Genomic DNA, 27743 nt, shown 5'->3' on the forward strand with positions numbered 1-27743 from the left:
GAAAATCAGGGTACAATTTGGAAGACAATGCTTCAGTGCCTGCATTTTCACCTTTGCTGACATATCATATATGCATATACATACATATATATATATATAAGTAAATCTCAATTATCCAGAAGTAATTGCTCAAGACCATCTCATTTACTTTGTAGCAAAAACCAACAAAAATCATCTTCTGGTCAGTGTATATTAAAAACACATACATATGCCTATGCAAGAAACTAGGCATGTGCATGTGATTAATTTATTACCAACAGCCTGGCAGGCACGAACCCGCTGTGCCTCCAAGTACAGGCAGCTGATCCCCAAACACGACGGAACAATGTCTGCAGAGATTCGGAGGAAAGGCGAAAAGACCTCACTGTGAGCGAAGACACGAGAAACAGGAGAAAAGGCCCAGGTGCCATAAAGTCCAGTCTGGGGTTATTTAATGTAGAGCAGAGACATGGGAGTCCCGGGTCGACCGGGAGTATCCGCCTCTGAGCACCAAATGGTTGTTGATACACCTGTTCTGATGCCCAAGGCAGCAAGAAAAGGATCCCATTTGTTTAATGAAACAAAGTACATAGCAAGTTTGCAAAACGTCTTTATTCATTATGGCTGAAATCTGAGAAGAGTTATTGCATTAAGAGGCAGGCTTCACCCCTCTGGGGCCGGGTGCGGAGGGGCTGTGCGAAGCTTCTGTGTGGGTTTAGAAACACACTTCCCCAGATCTCATCAGGGCTCTGGTCAGACTGAAAGAAGCATCTGAGTGACACCTCCTCTGCTTTGATTTCTAGAGTCACATGCTAACAGATATGAAAGACATGGGACTGCTGAACACCTGGGTCTCCCGTCAGAACCCTGGGACTGGAAGACGATTCCTGCTTCACCCACAGAACAGTTTTATTTTGCGAAGTGAAAACCATGTTTTGAAAATACAGACTTTGGATCTTAAGAAATCCCATTGAATGGCATATAGAGACACAGCTGAGACTTGCAAGAACAGGAGAAAGTTTCAAATAACATGCTGGTCAGCATTAACCATGTCAGTATCTTTGCAGTTCATGTCAGGACCTTTCTAATACACATTTGTGGGGGTGGGGCAGGGAGGTTGTTTATTTTTGGCCATGCAGCTTGGGGAATCTTGGTTCCCCTATCAGGGATCAAACCAAGGTTCTCAGCAGTGAAAACAGCGCTAACCACTGGACCACCACAGATTCCCGCATTTGTGTTTCCTTAAGATATGTTGATACTTTCCCACTTTGTTGGCGGTGGTGGTGTTCAGTCGCTGGGTCGTGTCCGACTCTTTGTGACCCCACGGACTGCAGCACGCCAGGCCTCCCTGTCCATCACCAACTCCCAGAGCTTGCTCAAACTCATGCCCATCGAGTCGGTGACACCATCCAACCATCTCATCCTCTGTCATCCCCTTCTCCTCCTGCCTTCAGTGTTTCCCAGCATCAGGGTCTTTTCCAATGAGTCGGCTCTTTGCATCAGGTGGCCAAAATATTAAAACACTTTCAAAATTTGAGTCCTATGAACTTTCTGTGAAGTCAAAGAGAGTTGCTAAAATCTGATTTTGCAGTTAGCTTCAGACTTCAGGTAACACTTTACAGCCGCAGAAACCTACATGACCCTAGCTCTCTGCCAGCTAATTTGAAGCTCGTCACGACCAGACTCCACACTCTCTAACACCGCAATGGAAAGGAACAAAACCCCTTTCATTATTGTCTCAGTAGTTTCCTTTTTTTTTTTAAAGTATTCTAAACAATTTAATTTTTTTAAACTAATTTTTAAAAAAATTTAAACAACTAACTCAAATTGGAGTTTGCCTGGTAGCTCAGGTGGTAAAGAATCCGCCTGCAATGCAGGAGACCCCAGTTTGATCCCTGGGTCGGGAAGATCCCCTGGAGAAGGGAAAGGCTACCCACTCCAGTATTCTGGCCTGGAGAGTTCCATGGACTGCATAGTCCATGGGGTCACAAAGAGTCGGACACGACTGAGCAACTTGCACTCTTACCTGTACTAGAAGCCCCAATTTGATTATGTTTTGTTAAACAAGTATTTATTAAGCACCTTCATCTAACTGATTTTTAGAGAATTGCCATCGTGGAGAGAAATACAGCGCACTGTACTTCCTGGTGTCCCGTGACGCCCGCAGCTGCCTGACCCCTGGGGCCCGGCATCACCAGCACTTATGCAGCCACCTCTTCGGCCTCTGAGCTTGTTTTTTCTTCTGCCCTTTTACAATCTCATGCAAGTTGAGTGCGTCACAAGGAAATGAGAAAAAGCTCAAGCCGGCCCATTTTGCTGCTCTGATGACCAACAGTATCCATGGGGATGGAAAAATGTTTAATCTTTTGCCTAAATGAGTTATGTGAGGGCTTTTAATGGTTGTTCCTGTTTCGTTTTCTTTTTAAGTCGTGGGATGTTTTGCAATGACCAGAAATTGCGGTTGAAGGCTTCCTTGCGAACATTCCTGAAAGTGTTCCCGCTTGTAAGCAGTTCACTTTCATCCAGCGCTTCCCAAAGCCTGCTTTGTGGAATGCCAGCCGTCAGGGACAGGGGTGCAGGGCATCCCCAGCCAGGTGACCTGGGGGTGCTCCCTGTGGGAACCCCCCGGCACCCGGAGCACCCGCGGCCCTGATCCTGCAGGAGCGACCCCACTAGCTTTTGCTTCGTTTCCACGGGCCCCGTGCGTTTCCAGCCTGTCTGCGCCGAGCCTGGGGGCGTCACATGGTGAAGGAGGATGGGTTGTCGTTGTCCGCGGTCTCGCTGTTCTGCCGGGAGGTGAAGGTGTCCGAATGCAGCCGGGAGCAGGAGAAGCCCGGCGCCTTCTGCTTCCGCCTCACGCACCACAGGTCCTTCATGATCTTCAGAAAGTAGCTCCGGAACTTCTGGCCGATGAAGGCGTAGAGCACGGGGTTGAGGCAGCAGTGCAGGAAGGCCAGCACCTCGGTGACGTTCTTGGCATAGCCCAGGAGCTTTTCACCGCTGCACGAGCGGCCCGTCCGGCCCAGGTTGACGGCGGTCACCAGGAGGGCCATGTTGTGCGGGATCTGGCAGGCCAGGAACACGAGGACCACCGCGATGATGACGCGGATGGCCCTGTGCCTTTTTGAGTTCTGCGCCTGGACTAGGGTCTTGACGATGAACGCGTAGCAGAAGATCATGAACACCAGTGGGACGAAGAAGCCGAAGAGGAGCTGCAGCCCCAGCATCAGCAGCTTCCAGCGGATGGGCTCGGCCACGGTGTGGTACCGGGGCTCACACACCTCGCCGCCCTGCAGCTTGTATTTCTGGTTGAACGTGAAGGTCGAGCTGGAGATGAGGATGGACACCACCCACACCGCCAAGCAGATCAGCTTGTGGTGCGCCAAGGCTCTGGAGCGGAGCCGGAACGACTTGGTGGCCTGTACGATAGCGATGTAGCGGTCCAGGCTGATGCAGGCCAGCAGCAGCATGCCGCAGTTGAAGTTGACGGCGTAGATGCCCCGGGTCAGTTTGCACATGGTGTTGCTGAAAATCCACTCACCGGTGGCGTGGTTGACAGCCCAGAAGGGGAGGGTGAGGACAAAGAGTATGTCCGCCACGGCCATGTTCAAGAGATAAACGTCCGTCATAGATTTGGCTTTCTTATAAAAGGCAAAGGTGACAACCACCAGAATATTGCCCAGGAGGCCACAGACGCATATCAAGGAGTAAGCTACCGGCACGAAGAGCCCGGAGAAACTCCTGACCTCCTGCAGGGAGCAGAGAAAGCTGTCATCATCCAGTAAGTAATCCGAGCTGTTAGCTAATCCAAAGTAGTCCTCATTTGAATCGTAGATGTTGGTGGAATTCATCGGTTCCTAGAAAGTGAACAAAGACAGAGTCAGCTGCAGTGTAATTTTCTCGGAGTCAAATTGATGGATATTATCCTCCCAGCCAAAATAACAAGGATGCTCACCCCTCTCATCCTGGTGCTCGATCTGGGCAGAAAGGCCGGGCCTGGAACAGAAGGCAGCGGACTTTTCACCTCCTTTGGCTCACAGTGGAGAGAACAGGAGAGACGTGAATCTAAGGAGGAAGGAAAGCAGAATGTAGTACAGTTGTGTATTCTCGGAGAGCCAAAGAGTTAAGGAAACAGAATTCTTCCCATTTCAACACAAGGGTGCACAGCATGCTATTTTATACAGAAATACTCATTTAGAGCTGGTGTCAGTAACCGCTGTCCACGGAAGGCCAGACAGTAAATATTCTAGAATCTCTAGGTCATGTAGTCTCTGACATCACTACTCAGGTCTGCTGGTGGAGCCTGAAAGCAACTTCAGACAGCTATGTGAACAAATGGCAGGCCAGCCGCCAGCCATGGGCTGTGATAGCCGATCCCCGATCTGGAGTGTAAAAACGGGTGATACCAGCCAAACCACAGGTTCAACCTGCAGTAAAATATTCTTGAAGAATTCCGTTTAATTACATTCAACAAGATGCCGCTGAACAAAACCTGTAGAAGTGTAGATGTTGCTAGGATACTTAGACTTTATAGTCCTCGCTTGAAGATATTATATATAATTTTAAAGACTGCATGGCTTCCCAGGCAGCACTAGTGGTAAAGAACCCGCCTGCCAATGCAGGAGACAGAAGAGACCTGGGTTCGATCCCTGGGTCAGGAAGGTCCCCTGAAGCAGGGCGTGGCAACCCACTCCAGCCTTCTTGCCTGGAGAGCCCCATGGACAGAGGAGACGGACAGGCTATGGTCCCTAGGGTCACAAAGAGTCAGACACAACGGAAGGGACTCAGGAGCCACAGATGTGTCCAAAACACAGTCTCGCTGGCAACCGCTGATCTGCTGGAGCCAACACCCCCTAACCTTCAGAAACCAGGCTTCAGGGAGGGAGGCTCAGGCCGGCGTGGTCAGGGAAGGCTCTGTGACCACACGGCCCTGGGTCCCTGCAGAACCAGTCCCTGGCAGGCGACCACTCGGGCTGAAAAGGAATGCGGAGCCCTGCGTGTTTCTGAAACCCCAGGCTGGCTGGGTTGGCTTGACCGCTGCCTAACAACCGCGGTGGCGCTGAGGATGTGCTGGGGACGCCAAGAGGGGAGCTGCAGGGCTCCAGGCTCAAGGAACTCACCGGGAGGGGGTGCAGGCTGGAGCGGGGCCTTGCAGGAAGGCCTGTGAAGTCCATCACTTTGAAACAAACAGGCAGGGGGGAAAGAAGGATTCGCTGCTCTTCCCACACGCCCTCATCCGTCTTTACCTGGTGTGGTGCCTCGTTCTGCTTTGTTTTCCAGCCACGGATGAAACCCTGGACGTCTGAGGCTCACGTGAAACGTGCGTTCCCTCTTCTCCTGCAACTCCCCCGCACCGGCAGCCCAGGAGCCCAGGAAGAACAGAAAGGCCAGCCTTGGAGGCTCAGGTGGAGAAGGAGGACCCCGCCCCGAGCCCATCCGGCTGTGCCTGGCCCGTCTTCAGCTATGGAGGCCACACTGATACGGGGGGAGGGGTCCTGTGTACGCAGAGGTCACCCTGGAGGGCTTCCTGCACATGCTTCCTGCATCACGTGTCTCTCCCACTGTGGCTTCCTGACCACACACAGATGGCCTCAACCCCCTCCTTCTCTGCTGCCCGGAGCCCGAGCCTCTGCACTGCCTGCTCCCCGCTCTGGACGCGAGGATGCAGGAATGCTCAGCTCCCCTCTGCACTTCTACAACTGCCTGCAGAAGATGCTCAATCAGAGCTCCCGTGTTGCAGAAGCAAATGAGGAGATAAGCAGCCATCAGATCACCAGATTAAACATATCAGACGAAACATGACCTCAAGATTTGTGCTTCCGGCCACGAGGGATTAGCAGAGACCACGCGCACCCTACTGCATCAAGCAACCAAAAACACTCACAAAATGCATCAAATCACAGTTTTCAGATGCTGGGTGACGGATGGGGACTGTGTTCCCTGCCAGGAGGACGGTGAGGCGGGCAGTGGTCTGAGCTCTGCGAAGCCCCCTGGTTCTCACTGGGAGCCGTTCCCATGTGCAGAGCAGGAGCACAGTCCAGAGAACGGGCTCCTCCTGGCACTGAGGAGACAGGCCCAAATTCAGGGAGGTGGGCGGATGAGAGAGGGGCCCCGGCACAGACAGACAGGGGCCTGCAGAGCCGTCCTGAGAGCACGGGGCGCCCAGCCAGGGGAGAGCCCCCAGAAGGGGTGCGGGGCCGCCCGCAGGGGCCCCGCAGGCTGGAGCCAGGCCTCCCGAGGGCAGGGCGGGGCTGCGACAGACAGCTGACGGCCCCACCGAATGAAACCTTCCGCGTTTATCCCAGCCCAACACTCTCGTTCACAGACTTTTTTTCCCCTGTCCTTGTTGAACTGCACTTTGAAAGTGATTATTTTCCAGTGAGAACTATACTCTGCCCCCGTTGTTTACTTCTTCGGGAAAACACTCCTTCACGGCCCTTTCCTTCGGGGCATCCTCCGTTCCAGAAAGAAGCTCAGAGAGTGACGGCCTCTAGGACCACCGCAGCCTCTGGCGGCTGGACGCCAGCTGGGATGGTTCTGAAGCTTTCCTGAGGTGAAGGAGATCGCACACCGGCACCCTAGTCTGCGGCCCGGTTTCCCTGGACTGTGAGACGCTTTCCTCCTCTCTTAAGGGAGGGCACCAGCTGGAGGGTCCCAGCCCCGGGGCCCCCTTTGCCTGGCGGAGCAGTCAGAACTGCTCCTTTCTGCTTCACCCAAAACTCTGTCTCTGCATTTTTGTTCAGCACCAGTGAACAGAGGCTGGTGTTCGGCATTAGCAGCAATCACGACCTTCCGAGTCCCGGGGCCCTGAGAGCATCCTCAGAAGGGAACCGTCTCAGGAGTAACAGGGTTAAGATAAGCCGACCTAAATGCCTCCCCAGACCCGCCAGGACAGAGCCTGAGAGACAGTCACAGATGAGCCATCTGACTCCAATAATACGGCTACCTTCAGAATGAATGAATCCCCAAATTAAAGATATATGACAAAGTTCGACCTTCAACATGTGAAATTCATGTCAGGTGCCCAACAAAATGTCTAGACCGCTGTAGGTTGAATGCTTGCAGCTCCTCACGGTTCACACACTGAAGCTGAGTCCCCAGGGTGACCGTGTGAGGAGATGAGAGCCCGCCCCCGTCCCCAGGGGATCAGGGCCCTCGTAAGAAGAGACGCCTATGAGAGCCCACTTCCTCTCCCCTCGCCATCCTGCGCGGACGCCGTGAGAATATGCAAACCAGGAAGCAGGCTTTCATCAGACCTGGATCCGCTGGGGCCCTGACCTTGGACTTCCCAACCGCTAGAACTGTGAGAAGTAAGACGTTTGTTGTTGAAGCCAGTCGGTTTGCAGTAATTTGTTATCACAACTCAAACTGACTAAGGCGCAAACCTTCAAAATGACAGGAAAGTGACTCGTGATCTACACAAAGAAACAGAAAAATGGCAGAGATGATGGAATTAGCAGAGAAAGATGCTCCGGCAGCTACTACAAACACACTATCTGTCTGTGTTAGTCACTCAGTCGTGTCTGACTCTTTGCGACCCCACGGTCTGATCCTGGGGTAAATGCAATGGGCTTCCCAGGTGGCACTAGTCCTAAAGAACCCGCCTCCCAAAGCAGGAGACGTCAGGGACATGAGTTCCATCCCTGGGTCAGGAAGATCCCCTGGAGGAGGGCATGGCAACCCGCTCCCGTGTTCTTGCCTGGAGAATCCTGTGGACAGAGGAGCCTGGCGGGCTACGGTTCACAGGGTCACAAAGAGTCGGACATGACTGAAGCCTCTTAGCACGCACGCACTATAAACAGACTGCACATGGTCAGGAAGGCAGAGGAAAGCATAGACATGATGAGGAGCGCCGTGAAAGACATAAAGAGACTAAAGAAAGATCCTGAAGATCACAATGTGTAGAACAAGATTATACAGGCTGGGTGACCTCCCTGCTGGTCCAGGGGTTATGGCTCTGTGCTCCCACTGCAGGGTGCTCAGGTTCGATCCCTGGTCAGAGAACTAGATCTATAATGCCTCTCAGATGCAGCAGGAAAAAAAAAATATACCAATGGGGATTAACATCAGACTGAACTCTGTTGACACGCACAAAGCAATTATGATTCTATATCCCAGCAACATTTAGAAATTGAAACTGAAAAACAAATTATCATAGCATCAGAAAGCAAAAAAATCAAATATTTATGGATACATTCCCCCCTTATCCATACCCTGGAAACTATAAAACAACGTGGAGAGAAATTGAATAATCTAAATTAATGGAGATATATATTTAAATCAAACAGTTCGCTATTGTTAAAATGTCAGTTCACTCCAAATTGATCTACAGAGACAAACAAACCCAAGGGAAAACAGTGGCAGGGGTGTTTGTAGAAATGGACAAGGTAAATTTAAAATGGTTAAGAAACTCAAGGGATTTAAAATAGCCTAAGCAACTTTGAAAGAGAGAACAAACCTGTAGGACTTACAATACCTGATCTCCAGACTTGCTACGAAGTTAGAGTAGTCATGACAGTGGGTGTGATAAGAGAATAGACCCATGAAGCAGTGGAACAGAAGAGAGGCTGAGTTTTAACTAAAGGACCAGAGTAATTCAGTAGGAACAACAGTCTGTCCAACATACAGAACCAGCACGGCTGGCTGTTCTTGTATGAAAGTTGATCTGTACCCCTTATCTCATACCTGAGGCAAAAAATAAATTAAAAAGCAGCATAGGTTATAGATCTGTATGTGAGAGCTAAAAGCACAAAACACCTAGAAGAAAACAGCAGAAATTGTCATGCCCTTGGGAATGAAGGCGCTCTCTTATATGGATTGCTCAAGGCATGGACTGTTAGAGAATTGATATAAACTGTAACTCATCAGAATTTAAGACTTCTGCTCTTTGAAAGACTTCAGAAAATGAAAAAGACCACCGAATGGGGGGGGGGGGAATGTAAATTTATATCTCATCACTGTAGCCAGCATCTTCAAACACTTACAACTCAATGACAACTCAAGAAGAATCAGGCGAAAGATTTTAAGTCGATTCCCCGAAGAAAACACATGGATGGCAAAAAAGCATGAGAAAAGGCACACCATGTCCTTAATTACTAGGAAAATGCAAATTAAATCTGCAGTGAGAAGTCATTTCACACTCACCAGACTGGCTGAAATCAAAAGGGCAACTGTGGAAGAGACAGCCACGGGCGTCCCACGCAAGCGGCGGGGCCGTGAAGCCGAGGCCCGCTCTGAGAAAACAGGGCCAGGCCTCTCTGGTCCCACACACACACACACACACTCACCACTCGAACCGCGAGGGACCCCTGCGTTCCCCCGAGAGAGTGAAAATGAAAGGCGTGCAGTCACAGGCTGTTCACGGCCCAGGCTGGAAGGAGCCCCGGTGCCCGTCGGGGGGCAGGCAGATATGTAAATGGCGCCCCAGACACACACTGGGCCCAGTCCACGGGCGGCCAGGGGCTCTGAGGCCCACTCCACACGCCCGGGGCGCCAGGGCGTTTTTCTAGGTGAAGAACTTAAACGTGTATGCCCAGGTTCTGCGTTGTTGCACTTATACGGAATTCTAGAAAAGGCCAAACGACGGCGGTGGAAGCCCAGTCGGTGATGGCCGTGGGTGGGGAACGGGGAGAAGGGGCTGGCCGGGATGGCCCGCGGGCCTTTCTGAGGTGCCCGAGACGTGACCCGTCAGGATGATGGCGCTGGCAAAGCCAATGAAGACTGGCTTTCAGGCGGGGGGCATTTACTGCTCTCAGTTATGGCTCAGGCGGCTAATAAAACAGCTGCTCACGGTTCCACATAAACGCACTGATGCTGGCGACAGGTCCCCACTGAGGACAGAGCGGGCTGTGGGAGGTCTGTGGGGAGGAAGGACTAGAGACGACCCCAGAAGGAGGAAGAGGGACAGGGTGAGGTGGGTGGGGGTACAGGCGCTCGGGGAGGGGGCTGAGGCGGAGCAGGAGTGGAGACCCCGTGCTGCGGGGGCCATGCAGGGACCGGGGGCCCAGGGGGAGGCCAGACCCGGGGCGTCCACACGGGCCCTGGGTGGGGCGCCCTGGGTGGGGCGGGGTCAGTTCCTCACCCCGTATGCAGATAAGGTGGGCAGCCCAGCTGAAATGCGGCCAGGGAGGCCCCAGTGCACTGGGCCCAGCCGGACCCCCACTTAGGGAAACTACTTTTTAACTCCACTGTGATAGATAATGATGCTATCTATCTGTTATTATTAACAATGATAACAGTCAGTTCAATCAATGATTGTGAAATGTCTACTGACGCTGAGCATGCAAAGATTGCATAGAACGTAAGCTCCAGCTTCAAGAAGTTATCAGGTGAGCAAATCGTTACGAAACGGCAGCACCAGCGGTAATAGCGGGGTGGGCAGGGCAAGAAGGGCTTTCCTCTCAGCGAAGAGAAGGCCCGGGTCGGGAGCGGCTTTGTCGTGGGTGTCGGTAGAGGATCTGGGCCAGACCTTCAGGCCACTCTCGGGGACACTCCCAGAAGAGACCTTAGAAGCTGGGCCAGAATTATGTCTATTCCTGAGAGTGAGTGAAGTGCACGCTCAGCTGCTCAGTCGGGTCCAACTCTTTGTGACCCCATGGACTGCAGCCCACCAGGCTCCTCCGTCCATGGGATTCTCCAGGCAAGAATACGGGACTGGGTTGCTATGCTCTCCTCCAGGGGATCTTCCCAACCCAGGGATGGAACCTGCATCTCCTGCATTGGCAGAGGGGATTCGTGACCCCTGCACCATCTGGGAAACCTTGAGACATTATTTTAATTTCCTTCGATTGACTCTTTTATTCCCCTAATTAAAATGGCAAAATACACCAGAATAACCCACATCTGTAAATTCCATATTTTTCAGGGATAGTGTTGTACACCTGTTGGGAATAAGCGTTATTCAAATGTGGATGATGACGGATGCATCGCTCTTGTGGTGAAGCTCAGTGTTCTTGAAGACATGGCTTTCGGGTCCTCGTGTGTACTGGGCATGAGCAATAGCTGGAAATGATCCAGCCTGCCTCAGACCACCGTTCTCATCACAGAAATCATGTCATCTCTGCAAAGGAATCATGTGGGTGACAGATTGGGCCAGCGTCACCACATCGGGCAAAGAGCCTTTCTTTCCCCTCAGGTAAATTACCTCAGATCTTGAGCAGCAACAGTCAGCTTTTTGGAGAGGGATTCTGTTCTTTCTAACAGAAGCACTTTCTGTTATTCTTATGAAAATTGGTAAAAACATTAAGATTTTTAAAAGGAGACATTTCTGTACCTTCTTTAATGAACAGAGAATAAAACAGACATGAGGAAATTTGGCATGACCACAATAGGAAAGTGAAATAATGCTCAATACATGTTAAAAGTAACTGATGTTCAATTCTTAGGCCAAGTCGTTGGAAGGTTTGAAAAGAGGTGCGCGATAGTGTCGTCAAGTCTACAGCGGTCAAACTTACAGAGGAATTTAGAGTTGTGCCGTGGGAAACATGGCCGGCCGGAAGCAAGGGAAGCCAAGCAGCGGTGATGGTGAAGAGACCCCATGCGTCAGAGTGGGGTGCTCCTCTGCAAGGATGGGGGCCAGGGAGGGGTGATATCACTGACCACCTGCAAGGTGGCCTTTAGAGAGGGTCTAGGTTTACACCTCCCTGCAAAGGGCAAGAAGGCAGCCAATGAGTAGAGATGGTTTCCAAAGAACTGACCAAACATCAGGAAGACTATTTGAATGATTTGGCAAGCTTGGCACCAGCTGCCTTGGGGGCCAGCAAAGCCCAGGTCAGGCGCAGTGGTCACTGCTTACGGAGCATGAGGCGGGTGGGAGCCGGGTCAGACCTGCAGAATCGGAGTCTCTGCTGGAGTGCTCTTTGGAGAGGAAGGGGTGAGAGCGGGTGCCCCTCTCCTCTCCAGCTGGGGGCCGTGGGGGCAGGACGGGCTGGAACCTCGGGAGGTGCCTTTCCAAGCAGAGGGTCTGAGTGAGGAGCTCTGAGGCAGACACCCCCGAGTGCCCTGAATGTTTCACCACCAGGAAGCCTGGAGCTGGGGCTGCTGGAGCCCCGTCCACGCGAGGGTGTGGGGTGGGGGAAAGGCAGCTTCCCGCCGGGCAGTGAGCGGGTAAAGACGCGGGTGCCCGGAGCACGGTGTTTTCACATGTCCTGGCCACGGCAGGAGCCCACGCACGCCTGTCTTTTGAGCCATCTGCAGTTGGGCATTAGATGAGCTCAAGAGCCTGCTCAGGGCGGCCGCGACCGCTCACCCCCCTTCACAGCGCCTCCGGGGACCCTAACGCACGTTTGTGTGAGCGTCGTGGCTTCGTCAGGGAGTCCAGCCTCTAACAGCTGTGTCGCTGGAGTTTAGATCAGCTTGTAAATCAGTGAGCTTAGATCAGTGAGTCCCTGGGAGATGTTCTGGCTGCAAAGAAAGCAGGGACGAGGACGGGCCCAGGAGAGATGCTTCGGGGTCAGTTTTGGGAGCTGCCACCTCCTGCCTCCTCCTTCTGGAACGTCCCCTCCGGTACCAGCTGGTCTCCACGCCAGGCTGTGGCCAGGAGTAGACGCGTCCTCAGAAAGTGCAGGAAGGGGAAGGCGAACCCCTGCACCAGCCCCAGTGGAGTCGCCTCTCATCGCGGACACACAGAACCCAAGTCAGGCCATCGAACGGCTTCTCATTCTTTGGCAGAGGCACGCGGTGATAAGCTGAACCTATGCATGAGTTGTGCACTGAAGCTTTGAGGCCATAAATGAAAAGTAGACGTGCCAGAACCCCAGACTGAAGGAGCCTCGGGAAGCAGGCCTCTGCCCTCAGTTGTCACACCGCAAAGACTCGAGAAAACCTCAGTGCTGCTAAATGAGACCAACTTCTTTAACACGGTGTTCACAATGCTACTTTACATTTCATCACAGTTAAGCGACGTGGCTGCCTTGGACCACTGGCATTAGGTACCGTGTACTAAAGAAGGTACCTCGGAAACTAACAGCTAATTGACTACCTCGCTCAAGAATGCAAAGAACAGCTCACTGTACATGTGTGTCCTCAGATCAGAACGGCTGTGCAGAGGGCCGTGGTCCTTCCCCCTGCCCAGCTGCTCTCAAGCCCACCAGAGGCCGCCCCCTGCCCCCCAGGCCTCCATTGCACAGAGGCCTCTTCTCGGGACTCTGAGGGCTTCGGAAGCCTCCTGGTCACAGGCAGGGGACAAGGACGGGGAACAGCTCAGGTCCTCAGCAGGCAGCGTCTGCGCTGGGACCGGGTGACCAGGATGGGCTCGCAGGGAGGCGGATTACTGGTCTGCTCTCCCCTGGGCCAGATGCGGGTGGGGGCAAAGGGAAGAAGGATACTGGAGAGGAGAAGGGAGGGGAGGGGAGGGGAGGGGAGGGGAGGGGAGGAGAGGGGAGGGGTAGGGAGATGAGAGGGGAGGGGAGTAGGGGGAGGGGAGGGGCAGGGAAATGAGAGGGGAGGGGGGAGGGGAGGGGGAGGGAGATGAGAGAGGAGGGGGGAGGGGAGGGGGGAGGGGAGGGGCAGGGAGATGAGAGGGGAGGGGGAGGGGAGGGGGAGGGGAGGGGGCTGGAAAAGCAGAAGGGGTGGGCAGCAGGCCACCCTCAGCCTTTGGCCCCTCTGGCCAAGGGCAGACTCTACCCATGAAAATTAAATATGCAGAAACATTAACAACATTTATCAAAGTATTATCAGCAAGGAAAACTTAAAGTTCTGATTTAAACAAATTAAACAAGTTTAACAGTTTGCTAAAGTTAAAGCAGAAGGTTTTCAATCTGTGCTTATTTTCGTAAATAGTGATGGCCCCCAAGACAAAGAATGAGAACAAAAGGAATGCGTGTGTGTACACGTGTGTACATGGTGCATATACACACGCATGCGCATACATGTGGGTATGTAAATGTGCACGCATGTGTGGATGTTAAATTGTGTACATGCATGTGTGTGTGTGCTGAGTGTTGGGGGTGGGTGTGCATGCCCCAAGCCCTAGTTGCACAGGGGCTTTGGGATCACCGCTTTATGCCTATTACCTTGCTCAGTCCCTCAGCACCCCTTCAGACGACTTACAACCACTTTACAGGTTTTCCTCGTGGCTCAGTGGTAAAGAACCCGCCTGCCAATGTGGGAGCCACAGGTTCACTCTCTGCACAGGGAAGATGCCCTGGAGAAGGGAACGGTAACCCACTCCAGTATGCTTGCCTGGAGAATCCCATGGACAGAGGAGCCTGGAAGGCTACAGTCCACGGGGTCGCAAAGAGTCAGACGTGACTCAGAGACTAAACAACGGCATACCCACTTCACAAATGGGAAGACTGCGGTTCGTTCTAACTCACCTTGACTCCAGCAGGTCTTACTGAAGGACTATACAGTTCCCACAAGATCTTAAATCATATCTTTATTTTAACACATATGGGGATCAGAGTCTTACATACCATAGAGGCAGGCATTCAACACCATGTCGCTGTTGTCTTAATTCATTTGACTCACAGGCACATAGTGTTTTACCCTTTTTTAGACGAATGTCAGTGGAGCTGAAACTCTAGGCTGGCTTCCTTCTGCTTTTGCATACCCGTGGTTAAGAAAGAAGCCAGAAGGTTTTTTCCAGTGAGTTGAATATAGGTTTGTATTTTTTTCTTCCTTCTGGTTCCTTTTGCTTCTTCAAAAGCTCATTTTACCTTTTCTTTTTCATTTACAGTAATTAATGTTACACCTCTAATCATTTCAAGAACTGGTGACTAATTCAGACTTGGCACTGGTTTCTTTCCAGGGCTGATCACTACAAACTCTGTTTTCTGCAGCTCCGTGGGCTTTGGAGGGAATCTGCGCCGACTGTCTTAAAGACCACCGTGCCTCCTTTTATAGTCACGAGACGCTGACTCCCTAGTCGCTGTGGCGCTAGCAGCCACTACCAGAGCTTTTCCTGTGTTGTGCTGACTCTCATAAAAATTTCCACCCCATCAATTTCTCTTAAATGACTGCCTGACAAGCTCCTTCCCAATCAACCTCCAACTATTCAAGACCCTCACTCGTACTTTGCCATAAATCACCTTCCTCGTCACCTCCAAAACATTTTTAGCTCAGGTTTGGCTTTCCAAACTCTTTGTGGCCTTATTTAAGTAAAGAACTGCATTTCTCCCCAGACCGATGCCCCATGGATATCACGTTATAAGGCAATGACCAAACTGCCCAAGCTCTAGTTTGAGACGATTAGAATGCAATCACTTACTGTACGTTTAGGGGGAAAGCGAGCTTCCTGAAAACACGGCGCTATTCCTCAAAGTGCAAGGAAAGTGAGCATGCTTTATGAAGTGTAAACACAGACAGCACGCCAGCGTCCTGGAGTCCTCAAGAGTCAAGCAGGTCCATGTCTAATATCCTTCAGATACAGGGATCAGAGAAGAAGAGACGTTTTTGAAAGGGGCTTAGCAGGCTCACCTCCAAAAGGCCGTGGTCCGGACTGCACGGAGCGGTACACGGCCCTCACGACGCCCCAGGCGCGGGCATCCCCACTGTGACCTCTCACCAGGCGCACTTTCTAATGGTCATTAAGAAAAAAGCAGTGAGAGACCAGGATTAACCAGAAGCAAATTGCTGAATTACCACTTCCTATGTAAAGGGAACGCCTATTTGTCCAAATACAGATGGTTAACCATCTATATCCTGTAGGTTATAAAACGATCATATGACCCCCTGGAGCTGCAGTAGAGCTGATGAGAAGGGAGGGGCCTGGGTGCGGTTACCCCCGCAAGAGCGACTCTGAGCTGCCTTTCAAGGTGTGGCAATGACGTTGTGCTCAAACACGGCCTCTCCGGGCCGGCCACCTCTGGGAGCCTGGAAAGACGCACGAGCGTCTAGAAAAGGCCAGAGAGCGTGGTGGACGTAGCTTCCAGGGCCGCCCCTCCCCCCCCCCCGGCTTCACCCGAAAGCTGTGCACCACAGCCAGCTTCTGCCCCTCCACAGCCCCCGTCCCCCAGCTGCACAGAGGGGCAGCCGCAGAGGGTCACGGGGGCAGCGGGCCCGGCTCTCGAGACCGGCAGGCAGGACGGCGCCTGCAGTGGGGCAGTGAGTGAGTGAGTGAAGTCGCTCAGTCGTGTCCGACTCTTCGCAACCCCATGGACTGTAGCCCACCAGGCTCCTCTGTCCGTGGGATTCTCCAGGCAAGAGGACTGGAGTGGGCTGCCATTTCCTCCTCCAGGGGATCTTCCTGACCCAGGGATCAAACTCAGCCTCCCGCGTTGCAGGCAGACACTCACCCTCTGAGCCACCAGAGGAGCCCAGGAGTGGACTAATTGCTCAATAAACTCGAGTTTTGGGAGGATAAAAACCCAGGTGGCTCCGTGGTGAAGAATCACCTACAACACGGGAGATGGGGGTTCAGTTCCTGGGTAGGGACGATCCCCTGGAAAAGGAAATGGCAACCCACTCCAGTATTCTTGCCTGGGAAATCCCATGGCAAGAATGGGAGGAGCCTGGCGGGCTATAGTCCACGGGGTTGCAAAGCATCGGACACGACTGAGCGACTAATTCACACACACGGGATTGTCTCCTCTGGGATCAAAAACGTCTCGTGTGGTGACAGATGCTAGCTAGACTTATCGTTCATTTCACAATATGTGTAAATATCAGATCATCGTGTCATGCACCTGAAACTAATGCAATGTTAAATGTGAATTATCTCTCAACTTAAAAAGCACAAGACCCTCAACAGCAGGACACGTGCTCATTAGGAGACGGCAGGTGACAAGCCTTGTCGCTGGATGTAGGGATGGATGCGAGGAAGAGCATTGATGAGCGCCTGGGGGAGCTCAGTTTTCGGTTTAAGTGGCTTTAAAAAATTAGCAAAAAGTTTAAAGAAAAGATACCCTAGAATCACAGAAGTGTTCACCATCTTGTAGTGTGTTGTTATGATCCAAGTCTCAGGAAATCGTTTCATAAAAAGACTGATAGCAAAGTTCTGCTAAGTCATGTCCAACTCTTTGCGCCCCCAGGGACTGCAGCACTCCTGGCTTCCCAGGTCTTTGCAAGGTTTTACAGCCGAGATCAACAGAAAGCAAGACCGGGGGGACCGACGCCTTCCCTCCTTCCGAGCCTGACCCCTCCCATCTCATGCTGAGCCAACCACGCTGCCCACGCACAGCCCCCGGCCCTCGGCTGAGTGCTGACTGAGCATTGGTCAGCTCTCCTTGCTGTGGACCCCAGAGCCCAGCTCGTTCCCAGGCCTCCACCGCCCTGCAGCGCGGCCCCAGCCCCCTTTCTGCTCCTCCCGGGAACTGTCGGAGCAGAGCTGGACCCTCTCCCCCGACCTCGCAGATTACTTCCCTGCCCAGTTTCTGCTCATCCCTGCCTCCTCCCGACCTGCAGAAGAGCCTTTCTCCTTCTGACTGAGAGGCTTGATGATCTCACGGCCCCAAGACCCCGCCGTCCCAACAGTCCTCTTCCCTCCGTCACGACAGTCCTTTGGAAGGACAGTCTCTCCAGGTCCTGACTCATCTTGCTCTGCTGGACCTTAAGGCTCCCCACTCACACGGGGTGTCCTGCCCGCTCCTCTGAAAAGAACCCTCCCCATGACATCCCGCGCGGTCCCTGACCTGGACGACTGGCGCCCGGAGGAGAGGAGGGGACCATGTCCTTCCCGCCCCTCCATCGCCCCCCTGCTCTTCACCCCACTGCCACCACCGCCGCCTCTGAGACCCTGCTCCTGCTGGCAGAGGCTGCTGGAAGGGCTGCCCGCCACGCCAGGCTCCTGGCTGAGGTCAAGAGTCAGGTCACCTCCGGATCGGGGGACGCGGGTGTCACACACCCTTTAACCAACCGCTTCCCTCTGATGTCCCCTTCGATAGCCTTATTTAGCGAGATGGTGGGAAGGTATGCCCGTTTGTGGCTCAGTATCACCCCAGACCCAGTCTGCCTAAAACAGGAAAAATAGACTTGACTTTGCTGAGGACCCCAAGGGGCAGCGAGCGGGATTCAGCACGCCGACGAAAGCGATGCTGTGAGGCGACGTTGGGAGGCCGAGGGGCCTGGAGCGCCTTCCCTTCCAGGACACGGGCGCTGGGCTGCCCATCGGGGGAGCCCAGGGCTGGAGGGGGCGCCCCCCGAGGGACCGCTGCCCCTGGCGTGCCTCCTTTGTGCCAGGCAGGAGCCAGTCTGTAGCAGGTCTGGCCCTGGTCCCTGACAGGCTCCAGCCCAGACTGTGGCCTTCCCACCCACTTCCAAGGCTGTTCCTGGATGGGACTCGGGGCCCTGTGTGGTCCTCCATGTCCTCTGCCCCCAGATTCCTTCTGCTTCAAAGTAAAATCCAAATTATACGCCATCCTTGGGAAGCTCAGACCCATCTGTTTCCTCTAAGTGTCCCCTTGTTGGGACTGTCCATCCCTGATCAGGCAGCCGAGATTCCACGTACTAAGGGCCGCCCCACAGCTAGAGTCTGTGAGCCGCAACGCGAGGCCCCACACGAGGCAGTGAAGCCACGGCACAGCCAGAGAAATAAACACTTTCTTTAAAAAAGCAAAAATTTCCCATGTTAAAAATCCCGTGAGCTCTCAACACTACTTCAATAAGATGCTGCTGCTCATCTGCATGACGTGGTGATGGACATAAAAAGCAAGAGGTCCACCCTAGGTCATGCGATTTCTGTGAATGGTTTCCAGTCTGAAAGCCTGCCACGAAATGTGAACAGTTCATCCAGGACAAAGCCCATGGGCCGTTTGGAAAACTAACATCACAGCCGAGAGGGGAGCCCGTTACCCTTTGAGGTGAGGCTGTGGTGAATCCCGGGGACCCTCCTGCTAACTGGCGGGCTCACCCCTCGGCCATGGAGAGAGGCAGCTCCTCCCGGGGCAGAGTCTGTGGAGCCAGAAAGAAGGGAGTCCCAGCCCCGCAAGCCCCAGGGAGAAGACAAGCTCATCGCCCGAGGAGGAAGGAGAATTTAAAAGGGAAAAGAGGAACTTGGGAAATGCGCGTAGGTTATGAACAAACCCCTGTGCACACGGCTATATTTAACGCAGATAACCAGCAAGGACCTACTGTACAGAACAGGGAACTCTGCTCCGTATTATGTAACAACCTGAATGGGAAACGAATTTGAAAAATAAGAGACACAGGTACATATGTATACCGAGCCACTCTGCTCGGTTTAGGCCACTCACGCTCTGCTTAGGCACTCAGTCGTGGCTGACTCCCTGTGACCCCACGGACTGTAGCCTGCCAGGCTCCTCTGTCCATGGAACTCTCCAGGCAAGAATACTGGAGTGGATTGCATTCCCTTTTCCAGAGGATCGTCCCGACTAAGGGACTGACCCCAAGACTCCCACATTGGGGACAGAATCTTTACCACCCGTCCACCAGGGCAACTGTTCTCCAATAGAAAATAAAACGCTTAAAAAAGGGAAAAATAGGAACTTGGGGGAATGTGCATGGACTGTGAACAAGCACATTTTTCATTATAAAAGGTAAAATAATTTTAGGCAACAGTTTTGTAAAGAAAGTGCTTCAGTCACGTGGACTTCCTCACCACGGATAACTGCGTGTCCCTCTAAGGGATGACAAGGGTTTCATATATTTTCAACTTTGTGGGTGATTTCCAAAGACGCGTGGCACACGGGTGGCCGGTGCCTGCTGACGGGCAGGTGGCCCATAGGGCGGGTGACTCTGGGGTCTCAGCGGACCCTGGGCCTCCCTGATGAATATGACCGATTCTGAATCTGGCGCTCGCTGGCAGCTGTGAGGGCCCAGCAGGGGGTGGTCTGCAGCGTCTCTGAGGGACGCACTCCAATCTGGCTTTGGTGTGCAGAGTGCTGGGCACGCAGGGACCTGGCAACCGCACCCAGCTGAGCTACGCTTCACGAGACGACCCCTCCGTGTGCTGGATGGTCTTCAGAGACGGCGCGGGTCAGTGCCTCTGCTGCTAAAACGAGATTGCGCGCTGTTTACAATAGCCTGGACGTGGAAGCGACCTAGATGCCCATCGGCAGATGAATGGATAAGGAAGCTGTGGTACATATACACCATGGAGTATTACTCAGCCGTTAAAAAGAACGCATTTGAATCAGTTCTAATGAGGTAGATGAAACTGGAGCCTATTATACAGAGTGAAGTCAGAAAGAAAAACACCAATACAGTATATTAACGCATATATATGGAATTTAGAAAGATGGTAACGATAACGCTATATGTGAGACAGCATAAGAGACACAGATGTATAGAACAGAATTTTGGACTCTGTGGGAGAAGGCGAGGGTGGGGTAATTTGAGCCAATAGCATTGAAACATGTATATCACCATATGTGAAATAGATCGCCAGTCCAGGTTCGATGCAGGGCGCTCAGGGCTGGTGCACTGGGATGACCTGGAGGGATGGGATGGAGAGGGAGATGGGAGGGCGTTCAGGATGGGGAACACATGTAAATCCATGGTTGATTGATGTCAATGTATGGCAAAAACCACCACAATATTGTAAAGTAATTTAGTTCAGTTCAGCCGCTCAGTCATGTCCGACTCATTGTGACCCCATGGACTGCAGCACGCCAGGCCTCCCTGTCCATCACCAACTCCCAGAGTTCACCCAAACTCATGTCCATTGAGTCGGTGATGCCATCCAACCATCTCATCCTCTGTCGTCCCCTTCTCCTCTTGCCCTCAATCTTTCCCAGCATCAGGGTCTTTTCAAGTGAGTCAGCTCTTCGCATCAGGTGGCCAAAGTAACTAGCCTCCAATTAAAATGAATAAATTAATTTAAAATAAAATAGAATAAAAAAGAAAGAGAGACTGTGACTCACACACTCAGAGGGGACATTGACCCTCTCCTGGAGTCTGGAGCGCCCTTGCTGGCTTGCTGGGTCAATCGTTACCCCAGCCGTAATGTTCCGGGGCTTCTGAGGCTGGGTCTCAGGAGCCCCCCGGCTCCCCCCGGCCAGGCCTCCTTCGGAACCCAGGCTCCGTGCTGCACTGAGGAGCCTAGGCCCCGGGGGAGGCCGCGTCTGGGCGGCCGGAGCCCGCTGGGACCGCGGGGGACAGCCAGCCCACGGAGCCTCCCTGACGGGTCCCCGCCGGGCCCTGACCGTGACTGCACGACAGGCACAGAGAACCTCTCCGCGGAGCCCCCGGCCACAGAGCCCAGAGCGGGTGACGGGCTACTGTTTGGAGCCACCACAGCCGGAGCTGGCCGGCCGAGCAGCCCTGAGTGACCCGGGCTGTCCTCCCACCCTGCGGACAAGCCCCTTCTGAAGTAGAGCGGTGGGTCACAAACCCAGAAATCACAGCAAAAGCTGACTTTGTTCAAAAAAACATCCTTCCCACGAATACCAACAGGAAGGCTGGGCAACCTGGACTCTTAGTCAATTCCAGCCTCTATGAGATGCTCTTTGTCCCTACTGGGAAATTTGCTGGCAGGATGCTAGAGGTGGGGGAAATAAGACGTCTGAGCAGGGATGCTGTTGGCGAGGTGAAGCGGGCAAGGTTGATAGGAGTGGGTCTCACTGGGGCGGCTCGGAGCTGGGCCCCAGGGTGTGTCGCTTCCTCCGCAGAGAAATAGGGAAACCCTGCTCACCGAATCCTGCCAGCAAATTTCCCGCTGCAACAAACAGCATTTCATGAAGAAGTGAAAAGTGAAGTCGCTCAGTCATGTCCGACTCTTTTCGACGCCCTAGACTGTAGCCCTCCAGACGCCTCCATCCATGGCATTTTCCAGGCAAGAATGCTGGAGTGGGTTGCCATTCTCTTCTCCAGGGGATCTTCCTGACCCAGGGGTTGAACCCAGGTCTCCCACGTTTCGGGCATCTCATAGAGCATCTCATGGAGGGAATTAATTGCAGCTGTGCTGACACCGTGTGTCTTGGAATTGACCGAGATTCCAGGTTGCCCAGCCTTCCTGTTCGGGGCACGTGCTGCGGTTTTGGGCCTGCGGAATCGATGTCCTGCTTGTCTCCACCCTGAGCATCCTCCTCCGGGGCAGCCAGGGGCATACCCGTCTGCTCCGCCCGCTGTCGGTCACTAGCTTAGAAAATCCCCTTGTGCTCTCCTGCGGGGCTCCCTATCTCTGGCCCCCAATGCCTGGTGATCTGAGCTGCCCCTGGAGTGATAATGACAGAAAAACAGCCCACACCATCGCCACGCACTGAATCAGCCCGACCTCTCCCCCACTTCCTCTCTGTGGAGGGACAGGGGCTCAGTTCCCAGAACGGCCCCTGGCAGGGAGCCGTGCAGAAGGGAGGTGGCCCAGAGCCAAGAGCCACTGGTAGGCTTGAGGGCACAGCCAGCCAGCTTGCTGTTCCCCTCATCCTGCTCTCTTCATCCTAACGGGAAGCCAGAGGGTACCGATGCCATCAGACTGAAACTCAGAGAAGTGGCAGCTTCCTCAAGCGCACGCACCTCAGAGCTTCCAGAGCCTGGGCACACAGCCACGCCCGCAGTCTGTGTGTGTCTGGGGTCAACGGGGAGAGAAAGGATGCTCTGAAGACCCAGGAAGAAGCGAGAGGAACAAGGAATGAAAATGATAACTGCTCTTCCACCTCAACAGTCGTGGGGGGATCAGACCTGGAGGCTCACTTCTAGGTTTCTGACACATCTCTACGAGGAAGGTACAGAAACTGCTCGAAGAGGAAGGAAATGAGAGTCATCCAAGGTGCGGAGGCTGAGGTCTCGTGTCACTGGAGAGTCTTGACTTCAGATCTGGGTCAGCCACGTGACGGGCATTTTTCAAACCAGTCTCTGGGGGTCTGTCTCCTCCTTGATAAAGGGAAGAGGAGGTTCGTGGAGGATGAAGGTGCGGACTAGACATACGGTGCCTGTCTTCCTGCGGGTTCAGCCCCAACAGCAGCCCCCCACCCTTTCCCCCTGCTCCTCTTCCCCCCACGTCCCCTCCCCTGCCGTCCCACAGAGGAGCCGCAGAACGCGAAGCAGGGGCAGCTCTGGGCGGGAGGCCACAGCCGAACTCAGAGGCGCTGATGGAAGCTCGGGGGCTTTGCACTGAAGCCCAGGAGAGAGTTAGTCGCTCAGCCGTGTCCGACTCTTTGCGACCCTGTGGGCTGCAGCCCACCAGGCTCCTCTGCCCTTGGGATTCTCCAGGCAGGAACACTGGAGTGGCGTTGCCGTTTCCTCCTCCAGGGGATCTTCCTGACCCAGGGATGGAACCCGGGTCTGCCGCACTGCAGGCAGATTCTTTACCCTCCGGGCCGTCAGGGAAGCCAGGAAGCAGAAGGACAGATTGAAGTAGGAGGAAAGCAGTGGCCAGAAGCAGTGGTCGCTCGGTGTCACTGCAGCAGGCACGGGAGGAGCGGACTTGGAGAGAGCCCTGCAGAGCCGCGAGTCTGAGGGCTGAAAACCGCCCTTTGCTATAATCACTGGTGTTGACAGTGCTTTTGGAAGATAAGCTTTCAGTATGAATGTCTGAGTGAAAACGTTATCACAAGGGTCTAAGAAGAGAGTGTGGTCTCAGGAAACAGAGACCACAGATGTAGAAAAAGAAAATTTTTTTCTAATTGGCAGTGATAAGCAACTAGGTCCTTCTGTATAGCGCAGGGAAGTACACTGAATACTCTGTGATGAAGCACAGTGGAGAAGAAACTAAAGAAGAATATATGTACACATAAACGAGTCTCTTTCCTATACGGCAGAAATTAATACATTAGAAATCAGCTATACTCCAATTCAAAAATGAATAAATAGAAAATAAAACTAAAAAATGCGCACCAAGACTCAAAGAAACAGATGGCAGGCACTGCAGAGGGCAACAGGCGCAAGGGGAACTTGGCTGAACCCCAGAAGGCAGCAGACCCCCCTGCAGCCCCCCACCCACCCCTGGCCCACAGCTGATTTCAGCTGCAGCTGTGGGGCCAGAGACCGCCCACCCAGATGGTCCCCATCTTGACCCCCAGAGCCCTGGTTTCCTGACTGCAGGCTTTTCTGCTCAGCCCTCAGGTACAGCCCAGGAGGGCAGAGGGTGAGGGCCCCTGGAGGATCAACGGGGGGACGGGAGCCAGCCTTCAGAGACGGGGTCCAGGTTTCCTGCCAGCATCGGCCTCCTGTCTTCTCCTCGTGGGCTGCCAGGATTCGGGCGGCCAACCAGCCTGGTTTCCCAGAACGTCGAAACCGCAGGGCAGTCCCGAGCAGGCCGGGATCTAATGGAAGTAATCGTAGAGTCCTATCCCAAGGCCACAGACATGGTGCCCAGAACCTAGGTCCCCTCCGGAACTGCCCGAGGCCCTTTGTAAGGGTTGCCAAGGCTCCCCTGATCTTACCAGCCAGCTCTCAGATCCCAAATTAGGCAGAAACGCCCAGCCTGGTACTCACCCTCACCAGCCTCCGAATGCCACCCTTCCAGCAGGACTTTTCCTTGTCTTGAGGCTCTACGAGCTGACTACCAACCCACGAGGAGCACCAGCTCGCCCTTGAGCTGGCCCGTCCCCAGGTCCCGGCGTCTCTCCCCAGCCTGTTTGGAGGTCGGCCCACGGAGCTCACAGCGCCCTCATCACCTCTGCTCTTCGTTCTTAGTAAGCTCACTCCCTCCTGAAATGCTCTGGGTCTACGGCCATGGCAGTAATGGCCCCCAGGCCAGGGTGCGGGAGCCTTCGCACGCGGCCCTGCTTAGCGCAGAGCGTGGTCAGCGGGTAGGAGGGGCCTGGGACCGGGACGAACCGGGAAGGAGGGGACGGCCGGCTGCCCCAGGCCTGGAGGGGACCACGGGGAAGACACCGGCGAGGAAAAGGAACAGCCTTGTTCTCAGTCGCGCCAAAAGGGAGGCCATGGGCCAGAGGACATAGGGTGGGAGGAGGCGGTCTCCGCAGGCGAGGGCGAGGGGTGAGACGCCCAGGGAAAGGGAGCTACCCCGACTAAAAAGCAGAGTCCTGGGAGGTGATGGAGGGAGACGGGAGCTGGGAGGAAGGAGTGATGGGGTGGGAGAGGGGGCTGCTGAGGGGTCGGGGAGGGGGCGTGGGGTTAGGGTTAGCGTTGCGGGGTCGGCTCTACGAGGCTCCAGGGAAGCCGGCGGGTCTGTGGGGAGCAGGGAGGTGAGGCAGGCTCCTCAGGGGCCCCGGAGCATCTGGAATCCTCTCCTCCTGGCTGCTGACATCGGCGCTCCTCAAGAAGGACACGACCCCGTCACCCAGACACACACACTGGCGCCCTGCAAGGGTCTCAGATGCCGGCCACAGCCACTGCTTTAGAGACGGCTTTGCTAGAACCAATATTCACTTTCTTTCTAATGCCTGGCGTCTCTGAAGTGGGGGAGGAGAGGAAGGTTTTCAATGTTTTGAGTTGACCATGTGAAAATAGAGACTTCTTTGCAAAAATTTTATATGGGCCCCAACTTTAAAGTTCTAACCCTGAGCACACCATTCTAGAGGCAGCCTTATTCTTCCCAAAGCTTCTAAGCCAAAATGGGAACATGACAAAGCTATAAGGATACAATGCTGCAATTCTTGCCGGAACACAGCAGCCTGGGCAGAAATACATTGAGATGCTAACAGTGGCGGCTTAGGAAGTAGAAACATAAGAAAAGTCATTTTGTTTCTGGGTCTTTGTGCTTTTTCCACGTGCTTAGTAACCAGAGGCATGGTTGTACAAGGAAGCGGACTCTGAGGACAAGAAAAGGGCTAGTGGAAGTAACTGTTGCAGGTATCGTTCAGGTAAACGGCTGGAAAAATTGCACCTGCTAGATAGCTCCTGATAATCTCCACGCTCTGAGAGCCCCTGTATTCACAGCTTTTCCCATCGGTTTCCTGAGCAGTCAACATGCTGCTTTCCTTCAAATCAGATCCAGGAAATGGTGAAAGGAGATGTTGCACATGACCCCCAGTTCAGAACAGGGAAACCCATGTGAGATTATTACGACCAAGGAAAGAGCTCCAAGCAGCGTTAAAGCTCCCTTCCAGTGGGGCTGGCTTTTCTCAGACATACTTTGAAACTCTTCAGGGAGGGCATGACTAATTTTATCAGAGTCGATAGAATTAGGTCACAGAGTGGGGAAGACAGAAAGACCCCATTTCACATCAAGAAGGCAAAGGGGGCTTCCCTGGGGGTCCAACAGTAAAGAATCTGCCTGCCAATGCAGGGGACGCGGGTTCCGTCCCTGATCCGGGAAGATCCCACGTGATTCAGAGCAACTAAGTCCGAGAGCCACAGCTCCCAAGGCTGGGTGCTGCATAATGAAGACCGAGTTCCCCAGAGCCCGAGCCCCGAGGCATGAGAAGGCCCTGCAGCAAGACGCTCACGCACAGCCAGAGAGAGCCTGAGCCGCAGTGAAGACCCAGGGTGGCCAATAAAAACATTTTAAAAAAAAGATGGCTGACATTTGCATGCCATTCTTAAAAAAAAAAAAAAGAAAAACAGAGGAGGAAGGCCAAGAAAGGCCTCGGTGCTGGCCCCCGCAGACCTTCATCCGAGGCCAGCGAGCCCCCCGCCTCACGGCTGGGGAGCAGAGGCCACGGCCGGCCAGAAGCGGGGAAGGAGGGGTGCAAACGACTGAAGCCTGTGTTACAGAGTCTGCAAAGCGACAGAAAGGCCACGGAGGCCAAGCTTCCTCATGGCATTTTCATTTCATTAGACATACAGGACCATGACCTGCAGTTTCCTAAAGCCTCTGTTTACCAGCCAGAAACAAACCTGAAAGCCACACATCCTTTCGTGTGGGGGACCTCCACGCGAATAATTCGTGGTGTCAGATAAGCCCACAAGTAAAATCGACAGCCTCCTTCCTCGAGCCCGTGAAGACCTCAAGGTGCCCGCTGGGGCGCAGCGGGGGCTGAGCCAAGAGTCTGGGGCCACCACTGATTCATCGCGCTCCTCAGTGACCCAGATTCAAGGCTCCTTTCTCAGCCTGTCTGACGGGAACCGCCAGGCTGACTTATAAAGCTGCTACAGAAATGAGAAAGGCCAGGTTGTGACATGCGACAGCAAGCCAGCTGCTCCCCGGCTGGCCCAGCAGCGGCCACTGAGACGGCCAGCGGCCGCCGCGGCCTCCTCTGCCGTGACCAGCCTTCGGGTCCAGGACTTCTCTGCCGGTGAGAGGGGCTTCCAAGCGCGCGGGCTGAGTGTCTGGACGACCTCTCCAGACCCCGACCGAGCAGACCCCGGGTGGTCCCGCGGCCCCTAACAGCCCCGGCGCGGCTGGGCAGGCAAGACCAGAGGGTGCAGGCAGCCTGTCATCCCTTCACCCCTAGGATTCCCGGGGCTTGGTGTGAAGAAGGGGAGACAGCGCGGGGAGGAAGTGCCTGTGATTCCGTCCAGGAGAAGGAGCTGAGGAGGGCCGTGCGGAGGCCTGGCCCCGCCCCGGGGGACCCCGATGGCGGCGGGCGACCCTGCGCTGCGTCTGCCCGCCCAGGACCCACCCTGGTCCCGCGTGCCTGCGCCCTCCGCCGTCTCAGCATTGCTCCTCCAAGTCCCTCCTCCCTTCCGCCCAGACCGCTCCCTCCTAGACACCTTCATCTTTTCTTTGTTCCCTGGTCTCTTTCTCAGGCCTCCAATGCCTCACTCAGCTCCCAAAGCTGACTGTAAAAAGCACAAAGGACTGTGCGTCCTAGACATCGGTCTGCTCTATTAAGGCCTCCTCCTTAGACCCTGGGACCTCGCCTGACGCCGCGAGCCCCGCAGGCTGAGTGCAGCTGATGGAAGAACACAACGCTGTCTGACTCACCTTGCTCTTGGGGGAAGGTAATTCTGAATTCTCCTTCAACTGAGGTCGATCGTTTCCAGTCCTAAGTATTCTAAAACTTCAGACCCGACTTACGAAATTCTTGCTCAAACGCTCCTTCTAGTAAAGTCTCCGGCGTCCAGCCCTGCCTCTGAAG

The 27743-nt window shown here is 54.0% G+C and overlaps 1 protein-coding gene across 3 annotated transcripts; it reads right to left on the reverse strand.

The window, feature by feature from the left end:
* Positions 1–594: 594 nt before the first annotated feature.
* CCR6 (C-C motif chemokine receptor 6) lies at positions 595–27743 on the reverse strand. Of its 3 annotated transcripts, none has more exons than XM_065927726.1 (3): positions 27590–27743; positions 3935–4044; positions 595–3836 (listed from the first exon to the last, which is right to left on the reverse strand). In XM_065927726.1, the coding sequence occupies exons 2-3, from the start codon at positions 3941–3943 to the stop codon at positions 2718–2720; spliced, it is 1128 nt and encodes a 375-aa protein (XP_065783798.1). In that variant the 5' UTR covers positions 3944–4044; positions 27590–27743; the 3' UTR covers positions 595–2717. The 3 variants fall into 3 exon arrangements, with proteins under 3 accessions (XP_065783798.1, XP_065783796.1, XP_065783797.1); XM_065927724.1 differs by lacking the exon at positions 27590–27743 and adding an exon at positions 15397–15519; XM_065927725.1 differs by lacking the exon at positions 27590–27743 and adding an exon at positions 15188–15486.

Source organism: Muntiacus reevesi, chromosome 3, assembly GCF_963930625.1.
Source record: "Muntiacus reevesi chromosome 3, mMunRee1.1, whole genome shotgun sequence".
Lineage (NCBI taxonomy): Eukaryota > Metazoa > Chordata > Mammalia > Artiodactyla > Cervidae > Muntiacus > Muntiacus reevesi.